Raw genomic sequence first — 12110 nt, 5'->3', positions numbered from 1 at the left:
ACATCAACAGGTTGTCTGGACGCCCTGGTTAATTCTCAATCGTTCAAGTGAAACAAATGATTCCCCCCATGAAGCCACTGAATTATTCATCGCTTCTCCTTTTAATTCAATCAACTGTTCCTCAGCTGCTTCTTATTCTTGAGGTCACAGCATTTTGTGGCCGCTTGGGTTTTCTTACCAAGATTTACAGATAAATTTCTGGCAAGGAGGAGGGATGGTGAACATTGGTGCTCATCCAAGCGAGGGATGCAAGTGGTGGAGAGTAAAACATTTTGGGCATGCCAAGCAGCAAAATCTGGAATTCCCTAGCATGGGATCAGGCCATTCGGCCCAACTGGTTCATGATGGTGTTTGTGCTCCTCATGAGCCTCCTCTCATTCCTTTTCAGCTCACCCTGTCAACGCATCTTTCTATTAATTTCTCCCTCATGTGTTGATCTAGCTTCCCCTTAATGCACCTATCCTATTCACTTCAACCACTCCCTGTGTTATTGAGTTCCACATCCTCATTACTATCTGGGTAAAAACGCTTCTGCTGAATTCTCTATTGGATTCAAGAGTGCCTCTATTATATTTCTGGTCCCAGTCCATCTGGAACACAGATGGATCTTAACTTTCATCCCAACATTATCTTCTACCCCAAATGTGAAAGAACAATTATACTTTGCCAGTGTTTTTAACTTCTGTTTCCTACACCAAATATTCCTGTATCCTTTGAGTGAAACAGGCCCACCAGTCTGGATTGGATCCAAATCCTAAGTGCAAAAGTGGAAAGACAATGCTGTGACTCACTACAGCACCAAGTCTCTTGGCCTCGAGGTACTTGAGGAGGCTATTTAGCCCCTTGAGGCTGTTTTGCTATTCAGTTAGATCATGGCCGATCTTATCTCAACTCATCTGCCTCCTTTTCATTTCACAAAAAGGTACAAGCTTTAGTCAGGCACTGCAAGTCCTCATTGACATGTGGTGAAGCACTGCACAAGGCATCAACTAAGTTTATTAATGTCAGCCAATTTTAACTCATCAGTTCTTGAGCTCCGATCACAAAATACTAATTTTATTTGAAGGTTTGAGGAGACATGAGTATCCTACAGTCACTCTGCCTGCACATGGTGCTAAGAGTCTTACCAAACCAGTCGCAGTTACTAATAAGGATCAATTTACAACACTGCAAGGTTGGGGCTAATAGGGAGACATGCATTGGCAGTTTAGTCTCTTCAGCCTTAAAGAGAAGAGAACATTTCACGGGGAAACTGATAAAGATATTCATGGTTTGGAGAAACTGAACTCAAAAGAAGATGACAAGACGGAACAGGTCAGGACTGTGAAGGGCAATTTTAGCACACCATAGGCTAATATCCTCACACAGAGGTTGAGCATCAGCAACAAGTTGAAAAGAAGATATGAAGCTGACACGAGAACACTGAACATGTCTAAGAGCCAGCCAGCCCAAGGGTGTAATGAGAAGATGGTGAGCTTGGTGTTATGCAAGGTGACGATCAAAGCAGGTGAACAGCCTTCCTCATCAAAACCAATACTGCAAATCTTGTGAAGATATAGTGGCCAAATTTACACCAGTGAAGCAGAATTACAATCAATCAAAAGGAAGCATTTTCTTTGGTATATTCCACACCACTGGGTACTCTGGGCTTTTAGTGAATGTGTGCTCTGCAATCAGGTGGTGACTTTGTGAATAAGCAATTTTTCAAGGAGACAGTGGCCTATAAATTCTGCTTTGGAGGCACTAAACAGCCTCTTCAATCTCCAATATTGTGGGGAGGAACAAATGCTCATTATGAGCCCGCCATATTGTTACAGGCTAAAAAAAAAAATCAACATGCAGTACCCAAACCTTTGCATACGCAAGCAATGAGCTTTAAACCTTTTTTCAGGCCCCCATGGTCAGGTTGGTTTGACTGGTAACACCTCTGCCCAAAGCCCAACCCACCATTGTCCAAAATGGGCACCATTGTCCAGAATGAATAGGTCGCTATTCTCAGATCCAGCATTGGCCAAGCACACATACCTCCTTACAGTAAAGCCCCTCCTGTTAAACTGGCCTCAAATCTATAAAAACATAACCCAATTGGAGCACTGAAGCAATACCTATCTTCAACACTCTCAATGGCTGAGAATCATGTATAGGGTCTTCAATGGCAAGCATGGTTCCCCTGTTAAACATTTCCCAGGCCCTTGACTGAAGCACCTTGCAAACAGATGACTTGATATCTCAAATTTTTATTCCTAAGCTATTAAACAAAATAAACAGTGTTCCTTAGCTGAGATAAGAAACTGAAATGTAGTATTACAAGTGTAAATCCACGTCATATGCCTCTGGTGGTGTACGTTCATACATAAACGCATTGCATCACCAAGACATCTGACTAAATTGTCAGAGACCATCTGTCTAAACACTGGTATGTAAATGCATATAGAAACCACACTACACATGCTTACCTGAGAAAGTCCCTTTGGCAAGGCATTCTTTTACACGATTTGCCCTCCTCACATGGAACGCTTTTGTAATCTCTTGGTTCATGAAGGCCTCGTTGTTCAAAATATTGGCCACCATCATACGCAAGTCGAAAACCTCCAGCAGCTCTGCGATGTGGGCTATCTGCATCAGCTCCTTCTCGTTCTCATCCAGCTGGCCAGTGTACAAGTAACGCATGACTGCGCTGAACGCATCAGGATGAACTGAGTAGTCCATCCTGACGACAGTCATCAGCCGACTGTTAAATGTGATGGGATCTTCCGCCATCTCTTCCTGGATACTGATGAAAGCTCTGCTCCACAATGACAAAATCTTCCCTCTTTTGAACCAAGCCTTTGCTCTTGCACTACTATCAGAGGCATTAAGTTTCAAGATACCATCACTTGTGGAGGCTCTAAGGTTGGATAATGGTTGGATGGTAGGAACTTCATCTATGCTTTCACTGACGTCAAAACTTGCAGCTCTCATTAAATATTCCCTGCCCTGCTTGTCATTGTGGCTCACCGCTCGTGCGCCACCAGACTCTGGTTCCTCACTGAGGTCCATTAGAAACAAGTCATAAAATTTAGAGGAGGAGGTAGACAAATAAATCTTGTGAGCATAGATTTTAATTTTGTCCTGAAGCACTAAGATGACGTCTGCACAAAGGGGATTTGCCAACAAGTGGGCAGGGTGCTCTTCATTGGTTTTGGGGGGATCTGGAACAGTGATGATGGGGGGAGGTGGTTTGGGGGGCAGGAATGGGGCCTGGAGTAGAGGCTTCTGAACATTCCTCAGGTGTGACTTCCAGAACTGGAGGTGCCGCCTGGAAATCAAGGCAGCTCTGATGGCATTATCGAAGACATCCTTAATGCCGAATTGGGCCACCACACTGGTTTCGTAATAGGGGATACCCAGTTCTTTGGCTACCTCGCGGCCCTTTTCAGGAGGCAAAATCTCATTGTGTTTTATTGGCCTGTGAATGCATAAAAATACCGTGTAAGCTGGATAAGGTAACTCAAAACATGCCACATATCATGCATTAATGCCTTAGTGCTTTCTATAACTACTTTCTTGCTAAGACACAATTTGTTGGAAACGTCAAGCCGTGATGTTTGGGGTATTTTAGTGCGCTTAAATGATTGTTTGAATCTAGATTTTGCAAACAGGAAGAATATATTCAATTTTGCAAAGTACAAGTTCATATTGTAAACACCACATTGCCTCAGCCAATCTGCATTACAGTTCATGATATTTTGATGGAGCGAAATAGGTACTCTGGCAGAACCCATCTTGAGATCTGACATCTCTAACAACGTTGAAAGGAGCAAATGGAAAAGTTTTGAAAGAAATCCAGGACACAGATTCAGTCATGTAGAATTTTAAATGTGAACCGTGTGGACCTGTGGTTCCAAGCAATGGGAATATATCACTCGCAAATGAAAGACAATAAAGTCTGTCCAACTTGCTCAGCCAGTTCTTCATTGGATTGGCGGCTAGAGTATTAATCAGTTTGAATGGAAGGGAGAGAAAAAAATTCACATGAGATTCGGGGACGTAATCACAACACGGAATTGGTGCTGGTCAGTGAGAAGTCTATGGGGTAAGGATTGGGTAGTGGTGCAAACAGGCAGCATTTAATCGGCTACCCAATATTAACACCCCGCCTCATCCCCAACACCCCTCTCCGCAAACGATATTCAATTCCACTGACTTCAATGAAGCTGAATAGCCACTGGGGCAAATGACAGGTGGTTGATAAGTTACTGCCCAAGACCCATTTCCACAGCTATAATTGAGCCATTGTCAGCTTTTTTAGCTGGAAAATGATGAGCTTTGCATGGTGATGAGTACTGACATTGAGAAAAGCCTCAAATGACTTAGGCAGTAGCTAGAAACATTCAATATTCCCTCACTGCTATCAGTATTTATCCATGTAATCCTCAATCACTTTCTAAACAAACATTAAGCCAATGCTTTTAAGAAATGTTCATTGAGAGTACATCGGTTGATTTCGTTGGGAGTTAATTGTACACAATCACTCTTCTGCAGGAGGGTGGCAGTGGGCTGGGGGAACAGGGGGCATATGTCTATTAATGAAGCTAGCTGGAGATTTGCGATTTATATTCTCATAATCCAAATCTAAACAATAATAAACGAGTAAGGCTCTCACAGCACACCTTTGCTTTATTGCCCATTTTTCCCTTCATTGATTACTCCTCATTGACTCACAATGGGTTGCTGTTGTACTGGTGTTAACCACCCAATGGTACCTCACCTAAGTATGCATTCTTCACTTGTGATCCAGTACAGTGAGTTCAGTCAGGCTATTCTAGTGGCAGAAGGATAGGGTGGGGCATGCAAAACCTCACCCAATTCTGCCTTCACCCAACTTGGGTTAGGTTTACTTACCTTACTTAACCCAGCTGAGGACGACTGGGGTGACCATTCTGACTGAGATGAGCTGACTCACATTTGAGCAAGACTTTCTGATTGCTCATCAATTCACTGGACAAACTCAGTTGAACCTTGGGGGAAAGTTCTCACTTTTAGCCTGAATTCTTCCTACATGGTAACCACAGAACGCATTGATGCACGTGACTTGAACATAGACATTAAGGACGGTACCTTGCAAGAGGCCTTCGCGCACGATTAACTGCTTCCAAGTCAGTGTACCGCAAGTCCAGTTGACAGCCAACCAAAATGACAGGTGCCCGTGGGCAGAAATGTTTAATCTCTTGGTACCACATGGTCTTCACATGGTGCAGTGAGTTGGGGTTAGCAATGGAGAAGCAAAGCACAACCACATCAGACCTGAGCAAGAGAGACAAGAAATTAACCCATTACAATTTCAAATGAAATTGGGACTTCTGTGCACAGCGATATAATGTTTCTGTATTCTTTTTTAATTGATGCATATGAAATTTCAGAAGCTGGATTGTGGTACACAGAACGTACAGCAGCACAGAAACAGGCCATTCAGCCCAACTGGTCCATGCTGGTATTTATGCTCCACACACACGTCTCCTCCCCACCCTCTTTCATCTCACCCTATCAGTATATTCTCTACTTTCTCCCTTACGTGTTTATCCAGCCTCCCCTTAAAAGTATCTATGATTTGCTGAGTGCTTTTTTTTACACTGAGGCCTGTAAGAGCTAATTACTACAACATCCAGCTATGTATATAACAGAGTTGAATATCGATTGCACATGGATAAAATCTTATGGCAGCAACTCAGCTTCCGTGTCATTGGAATCATTGAAGGTTGGGTACAATGAAAACCCCTGGAATAAAATACAATGAATAAAATTGTTGCAAAGGGAAACTGCTCCTTCTTTGGCCCTGATGGAAGCTTTCTCTCAGCTAATTAGATTGGCCACACTTTCAGAATAATGCAGCAGTGTCCTTTCCAGAGGTAATGGTTAGCGGTGCAGCTGAATGATACTTAGAGATGCTGCATTATTCCGACAATATCCTTCATCAGCTGAGGGCTGCAATTACCCACATTTTCAACAATCACACTCTCTCATTTTAGTTCAAGAAATACTGAATTGGTTAAAAAGCATGTGCAGTCTTCTAAGCCTCATTTCACAATGGTTCACTCTGAAAATAAGCTTCACAGGATATCATGAGGCATATCTTTGCAAAGATATCAGGTCTACAAAGACCTCAGATTTCTCATGCCACTGATTGTTACACGATTTTTTTTCCCCTCTCTCGGTTTCTTCAGCTGGAGATCTGCGGAATGGGGATTTCCCCATTCAAACAGACCCAAGAATGACCTGTTCAACTTTTACATTGCTATACCTGCCATAGGCAAACCGCCTGTCCTTGTGGTGATCACCGAATGTATCCCAGAGCCGCAAAGATACACTGACGTCATCGACTACATCGCGTGAACGCTCCAGAACCTATGGAAAAAAAACAACTGATGAAGTCATTTTACGCAACTTAAGTCTATTAGCTGAAAAGTGTATCCCGCAACCCTGCTCTATAATTACTACAGCAAATGAAGAGAAGATAAGCTGCAAATGTGATCTATCAAGTGTGTTGCAGTCATTAAGGCTTAAAGAGAGCTCGGTGTTTTCGTCGATTTGGCATTCAACATGTTAGACCAATGTTGAGTGGCGCTCATATTGAACTACATTGCCAGTACAGTGGAGAAAAAAACTGTGTCTACAAGTGAATAATGATCAAATTGCACCTTGAATACTACATCCAGTTCTGGTTGCTCAGACACAAGGAGCACATTGGAGCAGTAGGAATGGTGCAGAGAAGAGCAATAAGGTTAATTTCTCATGTTAAAGGTCTGAGGTGTCAGGTAAGGGTAGGAGCTATGTTACAGACATGTGGAAGACAGTTAAGGAAACGGAAAAGGTGCACCTTGAACATAACTAAGTTAAACTGCAAGGGTACAACAAGGGAACAGAGCTTCAAACTGCTAAAAAGGTATATTAAGGATTGATGCCACGAAATTTCACATGTTTGGCTCTTAACAATCGCGGGAGAACAAGGGACAGTCAATGAATACTGGTTTGTCAATATTGTCCACATCCCTGAACAAATAACACACTGTGCCTTTATAGAGACAAGCTTGGGGTTAAGGTAAGGATACCAATGATACCCTTTTTAACTTGCAGCTGAGGAGAATACTGAATATCCAAAAATTAATATCAGAATTAAAACCTTCATCTTCTAAAACCAATTGGCTATCGCCCAGTGTTCATGCTTGGCGGCCAATGTGTCATTTTTAAATAGGCTGAACCAGATGTTCATGAAAAAAGCTTGCATTTAAACAGCACCTTTAATGACCTCGGAACATCACAAAGGGCTTTACAGCCAATAATGTACTTTAAAAGTGTAGTAGTTGGCATCCTTCCACCTGCAAGAGATGATGGACACACAGCAAACAATCCATTTAGGTGGAGTGCACAGGAAAAGCAGCAGTCAATCTGGGCACAGCAAGCTCCCACACACAGCAATGCGACATTGACTGGACAAACTGTGATGTTGTGTTTCCTTCTACTCTTCAAACACAAACTCACCAATTACTCGACTGGACTGGTAAACTATACTGGGAGTTCTTTATTCAAAGATTACAGCAGTGCATTAACATTGCCGGAGAGTTCTTACTACTGCGCCTTGCTTAGTCAACTAACAGATTCCAACTACTGTGTCAAGCGGCAAATGACATCATGTCCTGTCTGATGCTGGATACAGATTATGGACATACCCACTTAAAGGCACACTACAACAGCTGAGAAATAAACATTGGCCAGGACAAAGGGAAAGCTCCCCTCTTCTTCTGTGAAATAGGGCCACAGGGCCTTTTATGTCCACCAGAGAGGGCAGATGGGGTTTCAGCATTTCACCTGAAAGATGGCATGTCCAACAGTGCAGCAGTCCCTCAGCACCTGTATGTCAGGCTAGATTGTGTGCTTCGTTCTCTGGAGTAGAGCTTGAAGGTACTACCTTCTGACTCAGGCAAGAGCGCTACTGACACACATACTTGAACTAATATTTTCTCTTCAGTTGCATTTTCCAGACCATTCGCCTTAATGTCAAAAACATAAATTCTCTTTCATGTCCGAGTGAGAAAGTAATTTCTCATGCTCAATGCTTTTCAGTTTTGTTATTATGGTTATAAATAAAGCCTGAACAAAATCTACCCATGTGACTGATAATGAGTTGAAGTGAATTATTTTACCATTTGCAAAATCAAATTGACACCACAGGAGCTTTGCAATTATGGTACTGGACTTGCAACCGAGAGGTCCCGAGTTCAAATCGCACCGTGGCCAAACTTAATTGACCAAATCTGGCGAAGGTTCACCAACCTGAAACGCTAACACACACTCTCTCTCTCTCTCTCTCTCTATAGAGCCTGTCTGATCTGCTGAGTATTTCCAGCATGTTCCATTTTTTATTTTAGATTTCAAGCATCTGTAGTTTTTTGCTTTCGTTTTACACTCACTTATGCATTAGCACCTTAAAAATAACGATTCACAAGAGTCACTTCTATAGCATCTTTAAATGTGGTTAATTAGTAAAAGGAGCAAAAATGATAAGAGGAGAAACCTTTCTTTACACAGTGAGTGGTTAAGGTCAGGAATGCACTGCCTGAGAGCGTGGTGGAGGCAGGTTCAAATGAAGGGTTCAATAGGGAATTGGACTGTTATTGGAAAAGGAAGGATGTGCAGGGTTACAGGGAGAAGGCAGGAGAATGGCACTAGGTGAGTTGCTCATTCGGAGAGCCGGTGCAGACATGATGGGCTGAATGGCCTCCTGCACTGTAACAATTCTGTGATTTTTGTGATAATAAACATCCCACGGTGCTTCACAGAGCATTAGAAAACAAAATAAGACACTGAGCCATGTAAGAAAACACAAGGTGAGATGACCGAAAGCTTGATCCAACAGGAGGTTTTTAAGGAGCATCCTAAAGGAGGAAAGCGAGGTTGCGAAGCGAAGAGATACAGGGAGGAAATTCCAGGCCTTGGGGCCAAGACAACTGAATCCGAGCTGCATTTTTTGTAACAACCCAATTGGTTCACCGATATCCTTCATGGAACAGGAACCTGCCAGTCCTACCTACTCTGGCCTTGCCTACATGGTCAACTCTGACTGCCTTCGGACAATTAGGAAAAGCCTAAGCCACATTCAAAGAACCAATAAAATAAAATAGCAGAACTACGCAAAATGTAAGCATAAATCCCACTTATTATTTCATTTTGGGTCTTAATAATACTCTAAATTATTTTAGAATTAAATATCCTGGCCTTTTTTCCCATCTTATAAGCATTTGTGGAGGATCATGCCTGTCGATTGTTTGAACTGTACATAAAAGGTAGAAGGAATTGCTTGGATGGTCACTTGAGCACGTATAAAAACACATTTACTGACACAAGAGTTGGGTGGAATCAGGAGATATATGCCTGTAATATTTCACTCTGTAATAAATCTACCTGAAGTATAGTCTGGCTCTGGATCTCTCTTTCACCAACTGGCAATCTGGAGTATAATGCATCTATATTTAGCATCTAACTCCCTTAAATATCAGCAAGCGTATGAACATGCATACAAACTACAAATTAAGAGCAGGCATAGGCCATTCAGCCTCTCAAGCCCTACTCTGTCATTCAATAAGACCGTGGCTGATCTGATTGTGTCCTCAACTCCACTTTCCTTCCTAACCCCAATACCCTTTGACTCCCTTGTCAATCAAGAATCTATCGAATTCAACCTTAAAAACATTCAATGACCCTGCCTCCGCTGCTCTCTGTGGGGGGGTGGGGAGAGAGTTCCACAGTCTCAAGACCCTTCTAGAGAAAAGATTTCTCCTCACCTCTGTTTTAAATGGGATACCTCTTATTTTTAAATTGTGTCCCCTAGTTCTCGCCTGTCCCACAAGGGGAAACATCCTTTCAGCATTCATCAAGTCCCCTTGGGATCTTATATGTTTCAATAAGATCACTTCTCACTCTTCTAAACTCCAATGGATACATGCCCAGCCTGTCCAATCAATGATATAGGACAGAAGGAAGCCATTCAGCCCATCATGCCTGTGCCAGATACAGCAGAACACATTGACTATTGCACCATGAGCAGAAAATGCTGGAAATAGTCTGCAGGTCAGGCAGCATCTGTGCAGAAACAGTTAACATTTCAGATCGTTGACCTATTGACAGTCATGAAAAATGCTGCAGATGTACCAGGTTTTAAGCAAGTTCAGAGGGAGAGAAAGTAGGGCAAAGGGGGAAATGTCAAAAGGCCTTTGCTAAGAGTTGAAGACAAGAGTGATTAAATGTTAAAAGGAATGATGGTCCAAGAGAAAAAAAAGAGAGGGTGGTAAAAGGACAAGTAAAAAAATGCAAGATGGGTCTAGGGGAGCTGGAAATTGCAAGAGCAGAATTCTTGCCAGCACCTGCTTTCTGCAGAAACAGAAATTGTTGAACTCTATTAATCTTGGAATGTCATAAAGTGCTGAAATGAAAGATGTGGTGTGTTCCTTCAGGATCTGTCAATAGTTAAATTTTTTTATGCAAAAAACTGTGCCTGCATTAGTTGGGATCTTCCTCCCAATTTCTTGGTAAAAATTTAAAGAGATGCAAACACGCACGCATGCACACGCACAAACCCCATGTTCTACTTACCTCTTGGCACACACGGTATTGGTCAATGGCCCAGACTGTTGGTACATGAGTGGCCAGTAGCTGGTATTGTGTTAGGGTGGCATTGCATGCTCTCGCACAGATAAGCCTGGTCTTTCCTACTGCGTTGTCACCCACGACCACACACTTGATGGTTTCTACGTTTGGTCTTTCGTAGTCCATATTTGTATCCATCAACCATGGGCTAGACATGACAAAGAGAATGATCAAATTAAAAAAGATGCACAAATTGAAAGAGTTAAAACTACGTTTTGTTTCTTCCCACCAGAGAACTAAGTTTACAGCATAGAAGGCCATTCAGCACATCATGTCTGTGCCAGTTCTTTGCTGGAGCAATGAAAAAATTAATCCAACTCCTCTATTTTCCCCACATAAGCTTCTTGAGCTGTACACAAATTTGCAGCAAGTTGTGACACTATTAGTGCTCTGATAATAAAAGGGAATCATGATGTTTTCTACATTACAACAGTGAATGCCTTCTGAAGTACTTCTCAAAGCACTTTGCAGGCAATGATGTCCTCAGGTTGTGAAGGGTGCTATATGTCTATATTTGCAAGTCTTTGTTTATAAAATAAACTTGATGTCAGAAAGGGAACTGAATTGAATTGTCTTGCAGATGAAGCTTTCTCAAAGCTCAAATACAGTTCAGTCGCCACTCAAATTTTAAACTCAGAGCATGAATGATCTTTTATTTAGACCACACTATATATAGATTTTCCCTGTAATCTTACACACATTGCACTCTGGTAATATTGCAGTAATGTTGCAAGGAGTTTTTCCCCTCTCATGACTATCAGCACACACAGCAGATACATTGGTACAATATTCAAGCTACAATGAAAATTTAACTTCTTACTTACACTCCACACTGTTTGTTCAATCTGTATGAAATTTTGGAAAGCTAAGAGTTCCAGACTGTAATATAATCTTAGATGCCAGCTGGCATTTATAAATAGCACAAACATTCATCAGGAGTTCAACTATTTTGTGTATATAAGTGAATATTTCTCATAATCCAATGTTTTTTTTTCCTCACCAGTTCTCCCTTTTGTCTGACTGAAGACACAGCTGCAATTTTCCACCTATTCAATTTATTGGATGAAAGGTTGTAGACAGTGAATTGCAGAAGTGGGACGACCCAGCACAGAATATGGTGCACTGAACATCATACTCTATCAATCAAATACAGGCCTTGATTATGTTGACAGACAACCCCAATCATGTTCAAATGCACACTTCCAGCTGATGGATCAAGATCAGGAGCAGGAGAAGCCGAAATGATTTTTCTCATACTCCTGGATAAGGCAGGTTTGGGCAAATTCTACATGTTCTGCTGCCAATCTATTTATTATGATGTGGCAGATGATGTCTGCCAGGCAGACCAAATCCAGAAGGGAAACTTGGCCACTCTATCACAATAGTTTTGCAATTTGTATTTATTACGAGAAGATGTGTGCACTGAATTC

At 42.0% G+C, this 12110-nt stretch overlaps 1 protein-coding gene across 3 annotated transcripts in view; it reads right to left on the bottom strand.

The window, feature by feature from the left end:
- rhobtb2a (Rho related BTB domain containing 2a) overlaps window positions 1-12110 on the bottom strand; it is a 53368-nt gene that overhangs the window by 27473 nt on the left and 13785 nt on the right. For all 3 annotated transcript variants that reach the window (XM_078565408.1, XM_078565410.1, XM_078565409.1), the window contains exons 2-5: window positions 10627-10828; window positions 6281-6384; window positions 5101-5286; window positions 2457-3448 (exon numbers count right to left, since the gene is read on the bottom strand). In XM_078565408.1, the coding sequence (XP_078421534.1) occupies window positions 2457-3448; window positions 5101-5286; window positions 6281-6384; window positions 10627-10818 (1474 nt within the window). In that variant the 5' untranslated portion in view covers window positions 10819-10828. The remainder of the gene's footprint in view (window positions 1-2456; window positions 3449-5100; window positions 5287-6280; window positions 6385-10626; window positions 10829-12110) is intronic.

Source organism: Cetorhinus maximus, chromosome 20 (assembly GCF_964194155.1).
Source record: "Cetorhinus maximus chromosome 20, sCetMax3.hap1.1, whole genome shotgun sequence".
Classification (NCBI taxonomy): Eukaryota; Metazoa; Chordata; class Chondrichthyes; order Lamniformes; family Cetorhinidae; genus Cetorhinus; species Cetorhinus maximus.
Note: the sequence above shows the minus strand (reverse complement) of the source record. Positions and strands in the feature narration are given on the sequence as shown.